Source organism: Heterodontus francisci, chromosome 25 (assembly GCF_036365525.1).
Source record: "Heterodontus francisci isolate sHetFra1 chromosome 25, sHetFra1.hap1, whole genome shotgun sequence".
NCBI lineage: Eukaryota > Metazoa > Chordata > Chondrichthyes > Heterodontiformes > Heterodontidae > Heterodontus > Heterodontus francisci.
In genome coordinates, this window is record NC_090395.1 from 29,866,729 (window position 1) to 29,891,013 (window position 24,285).

A 24,285-nucleotide genomic window follows, 5' to 3' on the forward strand; every position below is an offset into this window, starting at 1 on the left:
GGGCAGAGAAGGCTGAGGGGGGGGGGGGGGGGGGGGGGAACCTGATTTATTTATTTATTTATTTATTTAGAGATACAGCACTGAAACAGGCCCTTCGGCCCACCGAGTCTGTGGCGACCAAGAATCACCCATTTATACTAACCCTACAGTAATCCCTTATTCCCTACCACCTACCTACACTAGGGGCAATTTACAATGGCCAATTTACCTATCACCTGCAAGTCTTTGGCTGTGGCAGGAAACCAGAGCACCCGGCAAAAACCCACGCGGTCACAGGGCGAACTTGCAAACTCCGCGCAGGCAGTACCCAGAATTCAACCCGGGTCCCTGGAGCTATGAGGCTGCGGTGCCGCCCATTGAGGTATAAAAAATTATGAGGGGCATAGATAGGGTAGATAGAAACTTTTTCCCTTAACAAAGGTGTCAATAACCAGGGGGCATAAATTTAAGGTAAGGGGCAGGAGGTTTAGAGGGGATTTGAGGAAAAATGTTTTCACCCAGAGAGTGGCTGGAATCTGGAACACACCGTGAAGGGGTGGTAGAGGCAGGAACCGTCACAACATTTAACAAGTATTTAGATGAGCACTTGAAACACCATAGCATATAAGGCTACATGCCAAGTGCTGGAAAATGGGATTAAAATAGATAGGCTTGATGGCTGGCGTGGACACGGTGGGCTGAAGGGGCTGTTCCTATGCTGTATAACTCTATGACTGTAAATGCACAATTTCTAAATTTTGCAGATGACACCAAATTGGGGGGGGCGTTGGTGGTGGCGATAGTCAAAACTGAAGAGGACTGCAACTGGGGGGAGAGGTGACAGAAAGTAGGAAACTATAGGCCATTTAGCCTAACATTTGTCATTGGGAAAATGCTACAATCCATTATTAAGGAAGTAGTAGCAAGGCATTTAGAAAATTATAATGCAATCTGGCAGATTCAACATGGTTTTATGAAAGGGAAGTAGCGTTTCACTATTTTATTAGAGTTCTTTGAGGATGTAACAAGCACGATGGGCAAAGGGGAACCAGTGGATGTAGTGTATTTGGATTTCCAAAAGACATTCGATAAGGTGCCACATAAAAGGTTATTACACAAGATAAGAGCTTATGGTGTTGGGGGTAATATATTAGCATGGACAGAGGTAAAAGCAAAATACTGCAGATGCTGGAAATCTGAAATTAAACAAAGTGTTGGAAATACTCAGCAGGTCTGGTAGCATCTGTGGCGAGAGCAGCAGAGTTAACGTTTCAGGTCTGTGACCTTTCATCAGAACTGGCAACGGTTAGAAATGTATTGGGTTTTCAGCAAGTGCAGTGGGGGGTGGTGGGAAGAGAACAGAAGGGAAGGTGTGTGATGGGGCAGAGTGCAGGAGAGATTAAATGGCGAAGATGTAATGGGACAAAGGCAAAGGGAGTGCTAATGGTTGTGGTGAAAGACAAAGCGGTAATCCAAAGAGAGTGTTAGTGGCAGAATAATAAACAGCTCTGTCCAAAAGCACAAATATAAAAACTAAGTTTAAGGCAGGCACATGGTTAAAAAATAATATAAATAAAATTATTTTTTTTAAAAGCCCATCATGTTCTGAAATTGTTGAACTCAGTGTTGAGTTCTGAAGACTGTAAAATGCCTAATCGGAAGATGAGGTGCTATTCCTCGAGCTGGCGTTGATGTTCACTTGAACACTGTAGTAGGCCAAGGACAGAAATGTAGGCTATGAGAGCAGAGTGGTGAATTGAAATGGCAAGCAACCGGAAGCTCAGGGTCATGCTTGCGGACTGAGCAGAGGTGTTCTGCAAAGTCACCCAATCTACATTTCCCAATGTAGAAGCATTGTGAGCAGCGAATACCATGTGCTAAATTGAAAAGTGCAAGTAAATCACTGCTTCACCTGGAAGGAGTGTTTGGGGCCTTGGATGGTGAGGAGAGAGGAGGCAAAACAGCAGGTATTACACCACCTGCGATTGCATGGGAAGGTGCCGTGGGAAGGGGAGGAGGTGTCGGGGGTAATGGAGGAATAGACCAGGGTGTCAGAGAGGGAACGATCCTTTCGGAATGCTGACGGGAGGGGAACGTGTGTTTGGTGGTGGTATCACACTGGAGGTGGTGGAAATAGCAGAGGATGATCCTTTGGATGTGGAAGTTGGTGGGGTGGAAAGTGAGGACAAGGGGATACCTGTATCGGTTCTGGGATGGAGGGGAAGGGGTGAGGGCAGAAGTGCGGGAAATGGTACAGATGCGGTTGAGGGCCCTGTCAACCACAGTGGGGGAGAATCCTTGGTTGACGAAAAAGGAAGGCATATCAGAAGCACAGTTGTGGAAGCTTGCATCATAAGAACTGAGGTGTGAAGAAGTGTAGTCAAGGTAGCTGTGGGAGTCGGTGGGCTTATAATGAACACTAGTGGGCAGCCTATCCCCAGAGATGGAGACAGAGAAGTCGAGAAAGGGAAGGAACATGTTGGAGATGAACCATGTAAAGGTGCGAGAAGGGTGGAAATTGGAAACATAGTTGAAGTAGTTTTCCAGTTCGTGGCAAGAGCAGGAAACAACACCGATACAGTCATCAATGTACCAGAAAAAGAGTTGGGGGAGTGGGTCTGAGTAGGACTGGAACAACGAATGTTTGACCCACAAAAAGACGGGCATAACTAGGACCCATGCGGATTACTATAGCAGCACCTTCTATTTGAAGGAAGTGAGTGGAGTTGAAGGAGAAGTTGTTCAATGTGAGAACAAGTTCAGCCAGGTGGAGGAGGATGCTGGTAGATGGGGACTGGTTGGGCTTATGTTCAAGGAAGAAGTGGAGAGCCCTCCGACTGTCCTGGTGGGGGATGGAGGTGTAGAGAGATTGGACATCCATAGTGAAGAGGAGGTGGTTAGGGCCAGGAAACTGGAAATTGTCAAAATGATGTAGGGCGTCAGAAGAGTCACGGCTGTAGGTGGGAAGAGACTGGACCAGGGGAGAAAAGATAGTCAAGATAGGAAGAAATAATTTTGGTGGGGTGGGAACAACCTGAAACGATGGGTCTACCAGGACAGTCCTGTTGGTGGATTTTGGGAAGAAGGTAGAAGCGGGCTATCCGGGGTTGCGGGACTGAGATTGGAAGCTGTAGAGGGAAGATCTCCAGAGGAGATGAGGTCAGTGACCGTCCTGGAAACAGTGGCTTGATGTTCGGTGGTGGGGTCATGATCAGGGGGAGGTATGAAGAAGTTTCTGAGAGTTGGTGCTCGGCCTATGCAAGGCAGAGGTCAGTACGCCAGACAACAGCATCACCCTCGTCAGCTGGTTTGATCACAATTTCAAAGTTCGACCTGAGAGGACGGAGTGCAGCAAGTTCAGAGGGAGACAGGTTAGAGTGAGTGAGGGGAGTGGAGAAATTGAGACAGCTGATGTGATGCCGACAGTTCTCAATGAAAAGATCAAGACTGGGTAACAGGCCAGAAGGAGGGGTCCAATTGAAGGGAAAATACTGGAGGCGAGTAAATGCATCCGCTGGTCGGAGGGAGGACTCCTGTCAAAGAACTGAGCCTGGAGGCGAAGGCAACGGATGAAGAACTCAACGTCATGTCGAGCGTGAAATTCATTGTGGTGTGGGCATAAGGGGATAAAACCGATTCCTTTGTTAAGTACGAATCGTTCAGCGTCAGAGATGGGAAGGTCAGAGGGTATTACAGGTGAATACACGTCAAGGGGTCAGATTAGGAGAATGGATGCAGTCAGAGGGAAGTGAGGGGGAAGAACGAGCTGGAGCTTGCATTCCTTAACACCTGAAAGGAAGAGAGAAAGTTTTTAATGCGTCGGAAAAGATGAAGGATGAGGCTAGGAATCCTATGGTGAGTAACTCGCCTCCCTGACTATCCAAAGCCTGTCCACCATCTACAAGGCACAAGTCAGGAGTGTGATGAAATACTCTGCACTTTCCTGGATGGATTCAGCTCCAACAACACTCAAGCTCGAAACCATCCAGGACAAAGCAGCCCGCTTGATTAGCACCCCATCCACAAATATTCACTCCCTCCAGTCCCGACGCACAGTGGCAGCAGTGTGCACCATCTACAAGATACACTGCAGCAATGTGCCAAGGCACCTTGGATAGCACCTTCCAAACCTGTGACCTCTACCACCTAGAAGGGCAAGGACAGCAAATGCATGGCAACACCAGCACCTGCAAGTTCCCCTCCAAGCCACACACCATCCTGACTTGGAACTATATCGCCATTCCTTCACTGTCGCTGGGTCAAATTCCTGGAACTCCCTTCCTAACAGCACTGTAGGTGTACCAACCCCACATGGACTGCAGTGGTTCAAGAAGGCAGCTCGCCGCAACCATCTCACGGGCAATTAAGGATGGGCAATAAGTTCTGGCCAACCAGCGATGCCTACATCCCATGAGCAAATAGAAAAAATATACCGGTCACTAAAAGTTGCGTCACAGGTTAGCAAGGCCATTTTTAAAATAAAAAAAGCAAACCAAGTACTAGGCTTTATTATAAGAGGGGTGGAATTGAAAAGTTTTGCTAAACCTGTATCGAAGAGAGTACTGCTTGCAGTTCTGGTCGTCATATTATAAAAAGGATATAGAGGCATTGGAGAATGTACAGAGATTAACAAGGATGATGTTAGTAATGTGTGGGTATAAATCTCCGGGAAGAATGAACAGGCTGAGTCTCTCCTCTTGAAAAAGGGTGACCTAATAAAGGTCATTTAAAATTATGAAAGGTTTTCAGAGTGCATACAGATAGAATGTTTCCACTTGTAGGGAAGAGCATAACTGGAAGCCATCAATGTAAGATAGTCGCCATAGGGAATTCAGAAGAAACCTCTTTGCTCAAAGAGTGGTGAGAATGTTGAACTTGCTACCAAAGGGAGTGGTTGATGCATGTAAGGGCAAGCTAGATAAGCATATGAGGGAGAAGGGCAGAGAGGGTCATGATAGATTTATCTGAGGAAAGATGGCAGGAGGTTCAAGTGGAGCATAAACTCTGACATGAACTGTTGGGCCGAATGGCTTTTTTCTGTGCCATATATCTTACATAATTCTGTGAAAAGTTTGCTTTAAATAAAGAGAAAGTGGAACAGTTTCTCATTTTTCTATTATTCCAGCTACAGTTTCATATCGCAATATGACAGGATTAATTTCGATTGTTCATTTAGACTTTTAGAAATCTCTGACGAAGTTTCACATGATGTATTTCCATTAAAAGCCTCAGGAAGTTTGAGTGGAATATAGGACTGGATAAGAATTTGCTCAAAAAAGGGAAAGAAAAAATACTTGAGGCATATTGTCAGAGTTGGCAGGGAGGGGACAGTTGATTGCTTATAATCGACATCTGACTGTAACACAGAAACCAAATATAAGCTTTTGTCAATTTTCTGATTGTTAGGGTAGTGGAGACAGATGGTACTCCGAAAGCTTTGCAAAAGAATTTGGAGCACTGGCAAAATTAGGTAGTTAATTTGCAAATAAAACTTATCAAAGAAGCGTAAGTGGTGCACATTGGTTGAAAAAACTCGGCATGAATGCATTGAATAGAATCATTCCAGGCAAAGTCATAGGGGTGCTGAGAAGAATGGACTTGTCATTTTCAATGTTGGCATAATATGTTAAAGCCATTACAAAAAGCAAATGGAAGACTGGTCAGAGCAGTAGAGTATAGGTCTAAAAATTATGCTAAGATTTTGCAAGTATCACTTGGAGTCCTGTGTTTAGGATTGGTCGCCATGTTGCAAAAAGTTTACAGGTATTGATCAGAATAAAAAGAAATACAACAAGGCTAAATTGAAGTGTAATGTGCTATGAGGAAAGGTTAGAGCAGCTGAAACTCCTGATGTCCTGAAAGAAAATGGTTAAGGAAGGACCTCACGCAAGCATATCAAACTCTAAATAGTGTGATGAGGTAAACTGGACAGATTATTATTTTAAAGCAAGTCGGCAAGTTCAAAATGGATATTTTAAGAACTACTTATTGATAAATGTTTGGCATCTGCCAATTAGTTTGGAGTGGGGATGTTAAAAGTTGTTGGGTGCTAACACTGGAGACATGGGGCTGTTTCTCATCCTGAACTTTTGTAATACCCTAGAAAATGTCAGCTGCTTATGTGAAATTTTAAGAGAATCAAGGTGTGAAAATAGGGCGGGAAAGTGGAGTTGAGGTAGAAGTCAGTCATGATCATGAATGGCGGAGAAGGCTCGACGGACCGTATGGCCTACACCAGCGCTCAGTTATGTTCTTTTGTTTTCATATATTAAATTTTAGGTTTGAAATATTCAGTCAGATCCAGCTAGTCAGATTTATTGAATATTTCAAGTGCAAATTGAATATCCTATTATTGTATCTCAAACCTGTTGCATGACATCTAGACCAGTCTTGAACTCAGTTTTACAGCTATATTAACTGATTTTTTTCCCCCTTTTTTTTTTATTAGAAGTGTGAACGTCTCCTGTTATATCTGTATTGTCATGAAATGAGCATCGCATTCCAAGAACCTGTTCCTTCCTCAGTAAGTGTCTCTGTTTTGGATCTGTGTCCAGTTTCTGAAATGCTTCTGCATTTTAATACCTTTTACGTTAAAAAAAGCTTTGCAAAGGGAACAAAATATGAAAGCAGTTCGGGAGAGCCCCTTGTATCAGACCTACTTTGTACATGTATTATAGTCCAGAAAGGCAGTTGATGAAGGATATAACTGGAACCAATCTTTACAAACCTTTATAAGCATTTATTTACACAGTTGCAGATTACAAACCAGCACCTCCTAACCCAACAACTACGGTTTAAGTTACTGTCTGTTTATCAGGCTGCAAGTAAATCCCCAGTTAATGCCCACCACCTGCCTACAATTAAATGCAATTAATATACAGTTAACAGTATGTAGTGGCTTAATATAAATGTTTGTTTTCATCATTTAACTCCAGGTGAGTGCAATGGCATATAAGGAGATGTTTCTGCATTGGCTACCACTTTCAATGCCTAGCTTCTGACATTTGCTTGTATATTCACCCTCAAATGCCTGGAGTCTGACTTATGTTGCATACCTATCCACCCTCATGACTAAATTTGTAGACCTGCTGATAAATCCATCCTCGTGTCTAGATTCTGACACCTGCTTGCACATTCACCCTCAGTGCCTGGATTCTGAGACCAGATTTATATATATCTACCCTCAGTACCCACAGTTTGAGACTGGTTATAAATAGAAACAGAGTTATCTACCATCAGTGTCTGGATTATGAGGTACATTTAGACACTGGTACCCAGGGTGTGTTGTATTCAACTTATTCCAAGGGAAGATGTACATGGACATATTATGATGCTTATGTAATTAAGGAGAATTTGGAGTAGTTGACCACACTTCAGGTATCAATTTCACCCCTTCAGTTCTCCTGTAGGTGGTAACTTGTGCTGTGCTTCTAATGGGTACTGGCACCTATCGCATTACCCTCCTGAGTGGCCATTCTTCATATGTAAAGCTACATGGGGAGATTTGATGTGTTCCTGGTGATGGGATATTACAGTTGATTCCAACTCTACCCAACAGCATGTACTTTCCAACAGAGGTCATTAGAAGGGAACCTGGAAAATGACTTCACAGATTAATACTGAAACCTGTGACTTAATTGTACATCTTGAGAGCATATAACATAGTCTATTTATTAATTGAGCAGTCACATTTCTGAGTGCCAGGTTATTTGCATGTATTGATTCTTTTCACCTAGAATGATATTTATGATATGATTTCAGGATACTTTTAAGCTGTGATTGTAGTAAACGCCCATCAGTACAAATGCCCTTATAATGAAATGTAAATCCATTTCTCGCCCTCCGCCACCCTCAAAAAAAATAAATAATTACATTGCTCTAGCGTCTTGTTTTCCTTGCAATACCTATTCATTTCTCCTTTATGGAAACCCTTAAGCGACAGATTATTTGAATGTGTTCATCACAGGTAGCCCCTTACCAAAGCTTCCCTGCCTAGTTATAATTTCTGTTGCCCTGTCCACATTACATCAGTGGTGGCATAGTCCTCAACAACCCCTCTGCATAACCCCCACGCCCCCAATTCTTTTGACATCTTCAGTTACATCCATTCTTGCTTCTGTTTTGAAACCCACATTCTCACATTCATCTCTTATCCTCTGCACTGAGCAACAATTTATCCTCTCCTCCTTCATTCCTCAGAATTGGGGATACGCAATCAATATAAGCTCTTTGAATTGTCCGCTCTCTTATGATGTTGTGTCAGCCATGGCTCTGTTGGTAGCACTCTCACTTCTGAGTCAGAAAGTTGTGCGTTCAAGTCCCACTCCAGAGACTTGAGTGCAACAATCTCGGCTGACACTCCAACGCAGTCCTGAGGGAGGCTGCACGGTCAAGGTGCAGTCTTTCAGATGAGATGTTAAATTGAGGCTGTCTACCCTCTTGGGTATGTAAAAAAAAAAACCTAAGGCACTATTTCGAAGAAGAGCAGCGGGTTTATCCCTGGTGTCGCAGCCAATACTTATTCTACAAAAACACATTATTTGGTCATTATCACATTGCTGGTTGTGGAAGTTTACATGCAAATTAGCTGCCGAGTTTCCTACATTACAACAGTGACTAGACTTCATTGGCTATAGAGTGCTTTGTGATGTCCAGTGGTTGTGAAAGACGCTATATAGATGCAGGTTTTTTTCATGCCTAAACATCTTCCGTAACCTCGTCTGTATAAAATACCCTACTATATTCATGCCACCTCCTAGACTGACCATCAGCCATTGCCTCACTGTCCCTGTGGTCTGGATCATTGACGTGGCCATCTTAGAATGATAACAGGCCAAGTGGCCTCCTTCTGTGCTGTAATGACCCTGCTAGCTCTCTGCAAGAGCCACTCAGCTAGTCCCACTCTACGTTTTTCCCCATAGCCCTGCAAATTTTTTTCAGATAATTATCCAATTTCCTCTTGAAAGCAACAATTGAATTGACCTCCACCATACTTGCAGGCGGTGCATTCCAGATTCTAACCACTTGCTGCAAGAAAGGTCTTTCCTCATGTCTCCATTGCTTTTTTTGCCATTCACTTTAAATCAGTGTCCCCTGGTATTCGATCCTTGCACCAATGGGAACAATTTCTCTCTCTATTCAGACCCTCATGATTTTGAACAGCTCTATCAAATCTGCTCTCAACCTTCTCTAAGGAGAACAACCCCAGCTTCTCCAATCTAATCATGTAACAGAAGTACCTCATCCCTGGAACTATTCGCATAAATCTTTTCTGCACCTCCTCTAAAGCCTTCACATCCTTCCTACAGTGTGGTGCCCAGAACCAGACCAAACCAATGTTTTATCATGACATTCATCATAACTTCCATGCTTTTGTACTCTATGCTTCTATTTATAAAGCCCAGGATCCCATCATATGTCTTATTAGCCACTTTCTCAACCTGCGCTGTAACCTTCAATGACTTGTGCACATATATCTCCAGGTCCCTTTGCTCCTGCACCCCCTTTAGAATTGTACCCTTTATTTTATATTGCCTTTCTTCATTCTTCCTACCAAAATGTATCACTTCTCACTTCTCTGGATTAAATTCCATCTACCACATATCCACCCATTCCACCAGCCTATCTATGTCCTCGTAAAGTCTATCACTATCTCCTCACTGCTTACAGTACTTACAAGTTTTGTTATCTGAAAATTGAAAATGTCTTGTGCATCAAGTCTAGGCCATTAATGTATATATCAAGAAAAGCAGTGGTCCTAGCACTGACTTCTGGCGAATCCCTCTGTAAACATTCCTCCAGTCCAGTCTATTTCCTGTTATCCAACCACAGCCCCGCTTCCAACACCCTTCCCTGTCTGGCCCTGCTCAGAAAAAACTAGCCCAAATCACTTTGAACTGCCCTTTTAAAATTCCAAACGACAGGCAATTGTTTTTTTTTGTTAACTCCGTCCCCTCCACCTTTTGCCCTTTTTCCTAATTTAAAAGCTTCACTAACTCATACACTGGTCATTGCCCCTGGTATCGACTGCAACTTCACTCTTTTGAAGTCCGGTATGTACAGATTTGAGTGAATCTGGTGCGCAACTGGCATACTCATCCATTACCAAATTTGGCTGAACTATATTAAGCTCTATTGGACCTTACTCTGCTGTGCTAAAGCTGTCCATTAATTCTAGTATCAACCTGGAAAGCAAAGATAACCCCAGCTTCTTTATTCCATGATCAACCATGTCCTCCAATGCTCCTTCCAGGAAGAACTCATGGACTTATTTGCCAGAGATTACAGGTCATCGATTCAGCTGGCTCTGCTGCTTCCCCATCTTTATCTACTTTCTTTTATCTTCCCCATGCTCTCCCTGAACTCCTTGTCATCTCATCCACCTGTTACCTTTTATCCCATCCCCACTAAATGCTGACTGCCCAACTTACCTTCTTAGTCCCCATACTAGCTGTTATTGTGAATGGTTCACTTTCTTCAGGTACCATCTCCCCCTCTCTTTCAAAATTACCCTTACCACCCATTTTCTCAAACAGTCAATTCCTCTATCCATGTAAACTACCACACTAACTACCACCCCATGTTCAACTTCCCTTTTCTGCAAAGTCCTTGAACAGGTCACCTCCCAAATCTATGCCCATCTCTCCCACAGCTCACTGTTGGAATCTTTCCCATTACGTTTCCACCCCTCTTGCAGTATCAAAACACCTCCAAGTTTCACAAATGATATTCTCTGACTATGGTGCATTATCCCTCTTCCTCATTATTGATTTCTAATGCCTTTGACACAGTCAACCATACAATCCTCTCTTCCATTGTCTAGCCCAGTGGGACTGTCTTCCATATGTTCCACTCATACCATTGTAGCTGGAGCATTTCCATCAATGCCTTCTCTTCTAACACTTGCTTTGTTTTCTTCAGTCTCCTTTGAGGATCTGCATTTAACCACGTGTTTGCTATCTACGCACTGTTCCTTGGCAACATCTCCAGACATGGGATCAGCTTTTACTTACACTTCTCTCTCTCTACCACCTCTTGAACTTTACACTGTCACTGTTCTGTCAGACTGTGTCTGACATGCAGTCCTGGATGAGCTGCAGTTTTCTCCAGCTAAATATGGGGAGACAGAAGCCATTGTCTTTGACCCCAGCACTAACTCTCTACCCCTGCCAATGACACTAATTACTCCCTAATCAGTATCTCCACCTGGACCAGACTGTTTGCAATCTGTCTTCGAATTTTATTCTTCATAGAGACTAGGACAATGAAATTGGTAAGAATGGTCTAGAAGATGAGTTTGTAGAATGTATTTGGGACAGCTTCTTGGAGTAATACATTGTGGAACTGACTAGGGATCTAGAATTGTGTAATGAAACAGGGTTAATTAGTAATGTCATAGTAAAAGATCCACTGGGAAATAGTGATCATAATACCATTGAATTCCATGTTAAATTTGAAAGTGACAAACTCCAATTGCAAGCAAGAATCTTAAACTTAAAGCCAATTACATAGGTATGGGGGGAGAACTGGCTAAGGTAAATTGGATAAATAGACTAAAAGGTATGGTGGTAAATGAACAGTGAGAAACCTTTTAAAGAAACAATTCAAAATATTCAACAAAAATGCATTCCATTGAAAAACAAAAACTCAGCAAGAAAGACCCATCCATGGCGGACTCAGGAAGTTGAAGATAATTTTAGATTAGGCTTACAATGTTGCAGAAAAAGTAGCAAGTCTGAGGATTGGGAGTGTTTTAGAAACGAGAAAAGGGCCCCAAAAAGTTGATAAAGATAAAAGGAAAAAATAGAATACGGGCGTAAACTAGCCAGTAAGAGCTTTTATAGGTATATAAAAAGGAAGAGAGTAGTTGAAGTAAACATTGGTCCCTTAGAAGCAGAGACAGGAGAAATTACCATGGGGTATGAGGAAATGGCAGAGGCATTGAACAAATATTTTGTGTCTCTCCTCAAAGTAGAGACACAAGTTTCATACCAGAAATAAACAGTGACCTAAGGGCTAAAAAGAGCGAGGAAATTAATATCGGCAAAGAAAAAGTATTGGAGAAACTTAAGGGACTAAAATCTGACAAATCCTCAGGACCTGATGGCCTACACCCTAGGGTTCTAAAAAAGATAGCTACAGCGATAGTGGATGCTCTGGCTATGATTTTCCAAAATTCATTAGATTCAGGAACGGTCCCATCAGATTGGAATTTGACAAATGTTACACTGCTTTTCAAGAAAGGAGGCAGAGAGAAAACTGTGAACTACATGCCAGTTTGCCTAACATCAGTCATTGGGCAATTGCTAGAATTTATTATTAAGGAAGTCTTAATGAACTTAGAAAAGCACAGTAAGGTTGGAACAAGTCAAACTGGTTTTACTAAAAAATCCTGTTTGAGAAATGTATTAGTTATTTTGAGGATGTAACTAGGGTAGATAAAGGGGAACCAGTAAACGTAGCATTGTGACGACCGAGGTGGGAGGAGTACACTGTCTTTTCTAGTCCAACTTCTCCGCGGGTCACAAAATATATTTTAAAAATGTTTACCTAGTTACAGATTTGGTCAATCATATACTCTTTATCCCAGAATAAAATACACCAACCAGATTTATTTAATAAACAACAAAATTATCAGTTTATTATCAAACAAGACTTATCCCATAATGAAGCAAAGCATTAACGCACAGATTGAAATATGAAAGTTCCCTTTTAAAATTCTCCCACCACCCCCCCCCCCCCCCCCCCCCCCCCCCCCCCAAAAACACAAACACGCATACACACACAAACACTGGAAAAAATACCTCTGCAGAACTTCTGTATGTTACAAAAAAAAATTAAAATACTTTGGCCAAATACTTGCGAATTCTTGAAGAAAAAAAGCAAAGATATGGAAGGAAGTCAGTTGTCCCTTTGGGTCTGGTGTCCGGTTATACGGAGACGCGTCACTGGAATCTTTTCTAAAGCAGTTATTTTCAGGCAAGGCTAAGAATTAATCTGGCAGGTTTTTTCAGTTTCTCAGGAGAAATGCAGCACCAAGGATTTTAGCTCTGCCACACTGGATCTTTGCAGGGTTTCTTCAAAGAAGTAGAGAAAGCGGTGAGCTGGGTGGTTTCTTTTTCCTTGGCAGGCAAAACGCCAACTGTCTTCAAAACAGTCCACACCTCAACTGAACTGAAAACAATATCTTCCCCAAACAGAAAGTCAACTATAAACCTTGACATGTGGCTTCTCTGTAAACATTTTCCCCAGGTTACCAAGGTTTCTGTTGTCTACTGAGCCCAAAGCACATGATTTCCAGCAAAGATTGTTTTCAGACAGCATCTGTGTTCTTTCAGTGAACTGTCGACAACAAAGCAAAGTCCAGCATTTATGAAATCTTCAGCCTTCCAATGAATCCATTTCCACAATTTCAGTGAGTCCTCAAAAAATAAAGAAGCATCTTCATAACAGTATGCCTGGATTTCCAAAAGGCATTGATAATGTGCCACACAAAAGGTTAATAGGCAAGATAAAGGCTCATGGAGTTGGGGTAATATATTAGCATGGATAGAGCATTGCTTAATGGAGAGAAAGCAAAGAGTGGGCATAAATGGGGCATTTTCAAGTTGGCGGGCAGTGACTGCTGCAAGGATCAATGCTGGGGGGTTCAGCTATTTATAATATATATTAATGACTTAGATGAAGAGACAGAGTAATGAATGTATCAAGGTTTGCTGCTGATACAAAGGTAGGTGGAAAGCCAAGCTGTGGGGAGGTCACAGGCTGCAAAGAGATACAGACAGGTTCAGTAAGTGAGCAACAAAATGGCAGGTGGAGTATAATGTGGGTAAGTGTGAAGTTATTTACTTCGGTCGTAAGAATAGAAAAGCAGAATTTTTGTTTAAAGGTGTGAAACTTGTAAGTGTTGATGTTCAAAGAGACTTGGGTGTGCTTGTACAAGGAACGCAGAAAGTTAGCATGCAGGTACAGCAAGCAATTAGGAAGGCAAATTGCATGTTGGCCTTCATTGCATGGAGATTGGAGTACAGGAATAAAGATGTCTTGCTATAATTGTACAGGGTTTTGGTGAGACCACATCTGGGGTAGTGTGTGCCGTTTTGGTCTCCACATTTAAGAAAGGATATACTTGCCTTGGAGGCAGCACAGCGAAGGTTCACTAAATTGGTCCCTGGGATGATGGGATTTTCCTATGATGGGCTGAGTAAATTAAGCCTATACTCTGAAGTTTAGAAGAATGAGAGGCAATCTCATTGAAACATACAAGATTCTGAAGGGACTGGATAGGGTAGACACTGAGATTGTTTCCGCTGGTCGGGGAATCTAAAACACGGGGGCACAATCTCAGGATAAGGGGCCAATCAGTTAGGACTGAGATAAGGAGAAATTACTTCACTCAAAAGGTTCTGAATCTTTGGAATTCTCTACCCCAGAAGGTTGTGGATGCTCCATCGTTGAATACATTTAAGGCTAGGATAGACAGATTTTTGGTGTTTTGGAATCAAGGGATATGGCAAGCTGGCGAGGAAAGTGGAGTCGATGGGTCATATGGTCTACTCCTGCTCCTACTTCTTGTGTTCTTGTGTATTCAAATGCGAGTTGAGCTTCTGACCCCTTTATTGTATCTCAACTTCCATCCCTGAATAATCCAATGCTCTGGTTGGCCTCCCTTCTTCCACCGTTCATAAACCTCAGATCATCTAAAACTTAGTTGCCCATATTCTATCCCTCAGCTACCGTATCACTCCTGTTTCTATAGATGTATATTGAATCTTAGTCACCCTACACCTCAATTGGAAATTCTCATCCATATGTTTAATCCTTTCATGGTCTCGTCCCATCCTATATCTGTAACCGCCTCCAGATCTGCACATCTGCCCCTACCAAAACTATGCTTCTCTGAATCTGGCCTCTTGTGTATTCCTTTTCTCCACCATTGTAAGCCTTATCTTGATCTGCCTAAGCCATGCAGTCTGGAATATTTTCCTTAAACCCTTCTATGCTTCCACCTTCCCACCCGTCTTTCAGATACTCCTTAAACTCTACCTCTTCACCAATCATTTAGTCACCACTCCTAAAATCTTTTTTTAATGAACCTGAATCGCCTTGGGATGTTTTCTATTTGAAAACCATTATATAAGTGCATGCTAACTTTTTTTCTTGCGTCGTTTGTAAAAAAAAAAAAAATAATAATTTGGACATCATTTTTATATTAATCAGTATTAAGGTGGAACCATTTTATCTTTTTCTTACCAGTTTTCCCTACTTCCATTCTAATAAAATTGAGGATACTGGTTGGGACTTGGGAGTTACAAATATGACTGAAATCTGCATAGAAGTGGAATCAAGCTACCTTTTTTCCTCCTAGGTTCCTGATTACTACAGAATTATTAAGAATCCAATGGATTTATCCAGAGTGAAAATGAAATTGCAGAAAAAACATTCTCAACATTACCAAACACCAGAGAACTTTGTGGTTGACATTCGGCTCATTTTTAAGAACTGTGAAAAGTTCAATGAAGTAAGTATAATTTGTTAATTTGTATGTGTAAAAGTTTCAAATACACCAAAAGTTCAAGTTCTGTTAACTGTTCTTTGCAATCCATATTGAGTTTATTTTCCACACTGGCTTAAACAAGTCCAGATTCGAACAAGAGTTTAATTTGAATTTCATCTCGACACCGAAAATATAATCAGCATGGATTTCATGCGTAACCAACCTTATTGAACTCTTGGAATAAGTAACAAAGAGTGGACAAGGGTAATGTAATAGATGTAATGCAGATGGACTTTGAAAAGGCCTTTGATAAGTGACCGAGGTCAGAACAGGTCGAGCCAGGACAAGAAGCAGAATGAGCAGCAAACTGGCTACGAAACAAAAAACAGAATGGGGTTAAAGTTAGTTACTCAGACTGGTGGAATGTGGAAAGTGCTCTATAGGGATCAATGCTGGGACAACTATTCACAATTTACTTAAATGATTTTGAATCGGAAGTACATCAAAATATGCAGATGACATTGAGGAATACAGCAACAAAAAAGACGACATTAGCAAACTTGCAAAATGGGTGTGTAAAGCCAAATGAGTTTCAATATGGGTAAGTGTGAATTGATGCATTTTGGTAGACTGAATAAGGAGACCACCTACAGCATAGAAAATTAGAGTTTAAAAATGATTCAAAGTAGTCATAAGAGCAAATCAAGCACTGGGGAATGGAATTTAAAACAGAAGTTGTGTTAAATTTATACAGAGCCTTGGTTAGACCTTGCTTGGAGTACTGTGCTCAATTCTGGTCTCCATATTACAAAAGGATAGGATATAGAAGCACTGGAGAAAGTGCAAAGATATGTCCAAGAATGACAAACAGTGCTGTAAAGTGCTATGTGATAATACAAGTTCATCATTCACTGAAGTTGTAAATAGAATTATGTAGGTGTTAATTGCTTATTAAAGCTACCAAATGACCAAAAAATATTTATATATACTTATCGACTCATAGAACGGCTGTGGCACAGGAGACCATTATGCCTGTCTGTGCCGGCTCTCTGCAAAACCAACTCAGCTAGTCCCACTCCCTTTCCCTTTCTCTGTAGCCCTGCAATTTTTTTTCTCTTCAGGTGCTTCTCCAATTCATTTTTGAAAGCTACATTTGAATCTGCCGCCACTGCATTCTTAGGCAGTGCATTCTAGATGCTAACCATTCGCTGCATTAAAAAGGATTTTCATGTCCCCGTTGGTTCTTTTGCTAGTGACCTTAAATCTGTGCCCTCCAGTTCTCGACCCTTCTGCCAATGGAAACTATTTCTCTATTCAACTCTTTCTAGACCCCTCATGATTTTGAATGCGTCTATCAAATCTCCTCTCAACTTCTCCTTTAAGGAAAACAGTCCCAGTTTCTCCAATCTGTCCACAGAACTGAAGTCCCTCATCCTAGAACCATTTTTGTAAATCTTTTCTGCGCACTCTCTAAATCCTTCATATCTTTCCTGAAGTGTGCTGCCCAGAATTGGAGGCAGCATTCCAGTTGAGGCCGAACCAGTGTTTTATCATGAGGTTCATCATAACTTCCGTGCTTTTGTACTCCAAGCCCCATGTTCTAAAGCCCAATATCTTGTAAGCCTTTTTAACCACTTAATTAAGTTCCCCTGCCACCTTCAACAATTTGTGCACATATACTCCCAGTTCTCTCTGTTCCTGCACCCCCTTTAGCACTCTACCCTTTATTTTATATTGCCTCTACTCGTTCTCCCCATCGAATGTATCACTTCACGCTTCTCTGCATTAAAATTCATCTGCAGTGTATCTGCCCATGTCTATATCCTCTTGCAGTCTATCACTATCCTCCTCATAGTTCAGTTGGGTGAATAGCATAAAGGTATTTAAGGAAAAGCTGGACAAGCACATGAAATAGAAATGAAGTTGGAAGGGGACTCTTGGAGTATAAATGCCAACATGGACCAGTTGGCTGAATTGACTGTGCTGTACACTCTATATAGTCACTTTTAATCTTAAAACATTCAGTTTGTAGCTGTTCTTTGCACAAAATTTCAGTAAGTCATTTTTTTCCCCCCTCCTTACTTGTGTGGCATTTGTGCTTCATTTCTTGGCTTGGTATTTGTTTTTGTACGCTCGACCAGTCCTTGGGAGTGGTGGCATAATGCTTGTGCATTTGCAACTTTTTCTACAGGATTCAGTCTTTGGCCATTACAAGCCAGTGAGTGACCAAGCTTTCCAAACTTTTTATTTGGCAAAATTGCCCAAAATAAATAAGTATAATAAAGCGCTAAAATTGGCATCATTTCTCTCCACAATCCGGAATGCCTCAATTCTGGATAAACTGCTTAATTGCTGTATCAACTGGTAATATTTTCAAGGTTCGTCATTATGTTGTGTTTCCTGGTTAATTTGCTTAAAGGAAACTAAAACGTAGTAAATTTTGACCATTGTGAAAAACATTAGGGTCTTGATCTGATCCCACAAAACTTGTGGTTTCAGCAGGCATTATATATATGCCTGCAGCTATGAGTCGTCTCGATCAATTACCTTTTAGATATACCTGTTTAGTTTACTTAGGACGGTAGTGTTACTATTGTGACAGGTTAGTGCTCAAGGGTCTCTCTGTGGTCACTGCACTACATATACACCCCTATAATAATGTATAGCTTATGGAGTTCAATAGGATCAAAGGAAATAGGAGCAGGAGTAGGCCATTCGGCCCATTGTGTCTGCTCCGCCATTAAAACAGATCATGGCTGATCATCTACCTCTGTGCCATTTCTCCCCACTATCCCCATATCCCTTGATATCATCAGTACTCAAATATCTGTTGATTTCTGTCTTGAACATGCTCAATGATTGAGCTTCCACAGCCCTCTGAGCAAAGAAATTCCTCCTCATCTCAGTCTTAAATGCCTGTCCCTTATTCTGGGATTGTGTCCCCTGGTTCTAGACTCACCAGCCAGAGGAAACATTCTATCCACATCTACCTAACGACCATAAATAAAAAGCAAGTGTATTCATAAGGCTATTTTCCACATCCTCGGACCACATTACTGATTATCATTTGTGCTGAGTTAGTTCTTTTCAGCAGCCTGTATCCTGGGGACTAGAATTTCAATTCTCAGGCCATATTGCTTATTTTGATTCAGTTTGATTTAACTAATAATTTTAGTGGGGCCTTGGAGATGTATGGCCCTTTTTAGGTATGTCTTTCACCCTGGCTGACTCTTCAGAGACTTTTTCCCTCTGTTGCTTTACTGCAATGTTACATGTACTGTACAAAATAACTTTCTAAAAAGATTAAACTTAAGTTTTTTTTTGTGTAAAATTCAGTACCAAAGTTATTTTTAGCTTCAATAACTGAAAATGTTTCCAAGGTATCTTCAAACAACCTGGCAGTTTTGGTGATGTAATTCTGTAGTACTTTAATGTAAATGCGTTGAGAGGTATAATTTTAAGTGTATGTTTAGATTTTCTACCCATTTAATTCAAATTGAAATGCTACTTTATGGAGGTGGGTTTTGACTTCAAACTTTTCTCGCGCGTTTTCACCATAAGCAACCTGCTCAAGGCTTACGTGGTATATCTGCTGAAGTTGGAGGATAAATTTATGAAATGCTATGTGGGTGTTAAATATTCTGTCATTAATTTGGCTCTTATTTCTATAACTGTTAGGATAGGCTTGCACTAGCACCATGTATTTAGGGAGTGCACAAATCTGCTGCCCTCTAACCACAACAATCTCTGAGCATTCCTGAGCTAAGAAGTTACATGGCAAATAGCTAATCATAAATTTTCAAAGTACAGTTACTTGCTAGAGGATTCTGCAAGTGTGTGTCACATCAGAGGCAATAAACAGTACAAATCAATATTCTTTCCCTTCTCCACAGCACCCCCCCACCCTGCCCCCAACCACCAACTGTTCGCACCTGCACCAATTTTCTTGTTACTCTTCTCCTCCTCCTCCTCTGGAAGTGTCTCATGCTGGTGTGCTATTGCACATTACCTGCTCTATGACTGTTACTTCTTTAATGTCCATCCCATGGTTGGTGGTCTGGAATGTAAACCCTGATGACTGAGGATCCTGAGGTACTGAGGACACCAGTATTTCCCTAGCTAAGCCTAACTCGCTGAACACATTAAGAATTGGATCTAGGCTCTGTAGGTTTAAATACAGAATCATATGTGTTTACTAATGGGGAGCTTCAATATTTTTCAATGTTGTAGACTTAAGAGCCCACACAAAATATGGTCTAAATTCTCAAGAAATGTATGTTTACTTTTCTAACAATGAGATTATTCAATAAACCCAAAACTTTCCCACACTCACCAGATTCACAATAAATAAAGAGGCAGGATATACACAAACATTGCTGCTGTTAGCAATGTAAATTGTCATTTAGTTTTTACATTTTGAGCAGTGATCTTGTCTTGCAAAATCTGTTCACATTGTAATATTTCAGTTAAATTGCAGAAGATATTGATCACATAAGGAAGGGTAAGTATTTTATAATTCAGAAAAGGGAATTAAAGGCGTGCTAATATTGGCATGAAAATTGCCAGTGATATTGCTGGAGTTATTGACCAATATATTCCACCTCTTATTTTTTTGCATTTTTAATAGACCAGCCTTCTTTCAAACAAAAAGCATGGATTTTTACTGTAGTGCAAGTACTTAAATGAGTATGCACTTAAAGGATAAATTGTACAGATATTAAGGAAACTTTTTTGATGTTTGTCTATCAGTGCAACATAAAACAAATTTATATTATGAATTTTATTGTCTCATAAAGGTTACCCTATTACCTGGGGTTCAAAATGGTCCTCAAGCCCTCATGAGGACCAAAGAAAGGGAAATGAGAACCAAGGTAAAACATCACCCCTGCTTATGACAGACCTTTTTTTTTTCTCTGCAATGTGTATCAGTTGAATTTGGTTGTTTATGTTAAAAAAAAAAGTTCCACTTGATGTTTGTGGAATGAAAACATAGTGCTTCACTAAGCGATATCTCAAAATTATTTTAGCCACTGTCCATTTACCAGATGAAATTTATTGTGCACGGGAGTGGATTGACACACTTGCCTTTTACTCTTGACCCTTGAGTTTAAATTCAGATAGCCGGATGAGACAAAAGTCATCTTTACTGGCTATAAGTGACCTACGTGACATGTGTTTTAATGGCTTCAACCTATTGCCTAATGGATATGGACCCACAACAGGCTGCTGCTCCTCAGGTGACAAATTAGTAATCTTATTCTCGAAGACCAAAGAGTGGCAGGTGTTAAAAATGGAAGTGTCATAGTGGTGCAGTAGGGGGATGATCTTCTGTTAGTCTGAAGAAGATTGTGCAGAGTAAAGGCAGCTTTACTCTTCACACTGCTATGCTGTGCATGATCTGGAAGTGCTTGATGCTGGCTGCCCAAAAAGGGAAAATGTTCAGTTTATCAGCAGCAATTACTATGTCACTTAGAGCACTAAAACCCAGTATGGTACCAGCTGGAGTGCTCTACATGCATCAACTAAGATGCTTTTGCAAGTTGTCACATTCTTTGCATAGTGGGAAAACAGTGCTATGAAGGCGATTAACAACCAGAAATCCTGTTCCGTTTTTCTTTGCTCAGTTTCACTCGCTCTTTTTGAGCCTACTAGTATCCATTAGAAAGAAGCTAATGCTCTGTGCTATCTTCATTGTTGGCCCTTAGAATGTACGGATGTTTACTTCCCAGCATGGAATTCACTATTATGCTGTGACCGAGGGTTCCATAAAGGTTTTGCTAAACACATATTTTCAATAGAAATCCGCTCCTCACTATGCCTTAATTGTCTGAAAATTTACCCACTTGGCAACTGAAGTAGAGGAAGACAACATCTGAAGTCTATTTTGCTATGCTACGAGCCCAATTTATGATGCAAGTTCTATTTCCGCCATCGGAGATGTCAGGAGCATGATTTAGTCAGTTATACAGCACAGAAACAGCCCCTTCGGCCATGCCGGCCATCAAGCACCTATCTATTCTAATCCCATTTTCCAGCACTTGGCCCGCAGCCTTGTGTGCTATGGTGTTTCAAGTGCTCATCTAAATACTACTTAAATGTTGAGGGTTCCTGCTCTACCACCCCTTCAGGCAGTGTGTTCCAGATTCCAACCATCTTCTGGGTGAAATTTTTTTTTCTCCAATCCCCTCTAAACCTCCTGCCCCTTACCTTAAATCTATGCCCCCTGGTTATTGACACCTCCACTAAGGGAAAAAGTTTCTTCCTATCTAATCTACCCATGCCCCTCAATTTTGTATACCTCAATCAGGTCCCCCCTCAGACATGTCTGCTCTAAGGAAAACAACCCTAGCCAGTCTCTCTTCATAGCTGAAATGTTCCAGCTCAGGCAACATCCTGTTGAATCTCCTCTGCACCCTCTCCAGTGCAATCATATCCTTTCTATAGTGTGGCAACCAGAACTGTACACAGTACTCCAGTTGTAGCCTAACTAGCGTTTTATACAGCACCATCATAACCTCCCTGCTCTTCTATTCTGTGCCTCGGCTAATAAAGGCAAGTATCCCATGTGCCTTCCCAGCCACCTTATCTACCTGTGCTGCTGCCTTCAGTGATCTATGAACAAGTACACCAAGGTCCCTCTGATCCTCTACTTCCTTTGGTCCTGCCATCCATTGTATATTCCCTTGCCTTGTTAGTCCTCCCAAAATGCATCACCTCACACTTCTCAGGATTAAATTCATTTGCCACTGCTCTGCCCATCTTACCAGCCCATCTATATCATCCTGTAATCTAAGGCTTTCCTCCTCAATATTTACGACACCACCAATTTTCATGTCATCTGTGAACTTACTGATCAAACCTGCTATATTCACTTCTCAATCATGAATGTACAGTACAAACAGCAAGGGTCCCAGCACCGATCCCTGCGGTACACCACAGGCTTCCACTCGCAAAAACAATCCTTGAACATCACCCTCTGCCTCTTGCCACTTGCCACTAAGCCAGTTTTAGATCCAATTTGCCAAATTGCCCTGGATCCCATGGGCTCTTACTACCTTGACTAATATTCCATGTGGGACCTTATCAAAAGCCTTACTGAAATCTATGTAGACTACATCAAATGCTTTACCCTCATCTACACAGCCAGTCACCACCTCGAAAAAATTCAGTTAAATTTGTTACACATGATCTCCCCCTGATCAAGCCATGCTGACTACCCTTGATTAATCCCTGCCTCCCCAAGTAGCGATTAATCCTGTCCCTCAGAATTTTTTCCAATAGTTGCCCAACCACTGAAGTTAGATTCACTGGCCTGTAATTACCTGGTTTATCCCGACTACCCTTCTTGAATAATGGTACCACATTCGCTGTCCTCCAGTCCTCTGGCACCTCTCCTGTGGCCAGAGGGGATTTGAAAATTTGTGTCAGAGCCCCTGCAATCTCCTCCCTTGCCTTACATAACAGCCTGGGATGCATCTCATCTGGGCCTGGGGATTTATCCACTGTTAATCCTGTTAAAACCACGAATGCCTCCTCCCTAATTTGTTCAAGTATATCACAATCCCCCTCCCTGATCTCCACCTATATCATCCTTCTCCATAGTGAACACAGATGAAAAGTAATCATTTAAAACCTCACCTACATCCTCTGGCCACACACAGATTGCCACTTTGGTCCTTAATGGGCCCTACTCTTTCCCTGGTTATCCTCCTGCCCTTAATATACTAATAAAATGCCTTGGGATTTTCCATTATCTTGCCCGCCAGTGTTTTTTCATGTCCACTCTTGGCTCTCCTAATTACTTTTTTAAGTATCCCCCTACACTTTCTATACTCCTAGGGCCTCGGCTGTTTTCAGCCCTCTGAATCTGCCATAAGCCTCCCTTTTTTTTTCCTTATCCAATCCTCTACATCCCTTGACATCCAGGGTTCCCTGAACTTGTTGGTTCTACCCTTCACCTTTACGGGAGCATGTTGGCCCTGAACTCTTGCTATTTCCTTTTTGAATGACTCCCACTGGTCTGATGTAGACTTTCCTACAAGTAGCTGCTCCCAGTCCACTTTGGCCAGTTGTTTTATCATATTGAAATCGGCTTCTCCCAATTCAGTACCTTTATTTCTGGTCCATCTTTGTCCTTTTCCATAACTACCTTAAATCTTAGCGTTATGGTCGCTATCCCCGAAATGCTCCCCCACTGGCACTTATACCTCTTGTAAGAATTTTTATGTGCTGGCTCAAAAAGTTCTCCTGTATGCATTTTAAGAATTCCGCCCCCTTTAAGCCCTTTGCACTAAGACTATCCCAGTTAGCATTGGGGAAGTTGAAATCCCCTATTACCCTATTATTTTTACACCTCTCTGAGATTTGCCTACATATTTGCTCCTGTATCTCTCCCTGACTGTTTGGAGGCCTGTAGTACACACCCAGCAAAATGATTGCCCCCTTTTTGTTTTTAAGTTCTACCCATATGGCCTCATTTGAGGAACCTTCTAAGATATCATCCCTCCTTACTGCAGTAATCGACTCCTTGATCAACAGTGCAATGCCACCTCCTCTTTTTGCACGCCCCCCCACCACCCCCACCAAACCAACCCCGGTTACGCCTGAAGATTCTATATCCTGGAATATTGAGCTGCCAGCCCTGCCCTTCCCTGAACCATGTCTCTGTGATAGCAATAATATCATATTCCCATGTGTTAATCAGCGCCCTCAATTCATCTGTCTTGCTTGTAAGACTCCTTGCATTAAAATAGATGCAATTCAGCCTTGCATTATTTGCTTGTGCCTTAACAGGTCTATATTTTCTCTAC

At 41.7% G+C, this 24,285-nt stretch overlaps 1 protein-coding gene across 3 annotated transcripts in view; it reads left to right on the top strand.

Annotated features, from left to right (window-relative positions):
• trim33 (tripartite motif containing 33) overlaps positions 1-24,285 on the top strand; it is a 248,971-nt gene that overhangs the window by 220,233 nt on the left and 4,453 nt on the right. For 2 of the 3 annotated variants that reach the window (XM_068057034.1, XM_068057035.1), the window contains 3 exons: positions 6,428-6,502; positions 15,347-15,499; positions 20,272-20,346. In XM_068057034.1, coding sequence (XP_067913135.1) covers positions 6,428-6,502; positions 15,347-15,499; positions 20,272-20,346 — 303 coding nt within the window. The remainder of the gene's footprint in view (positions 1-6,427; positions 6,503-15,346; positions 15,500-20,271; positions 20,347-24,285) is intronic. The other variant, XM_068057036.1, reaches the window with a different exon arrangement.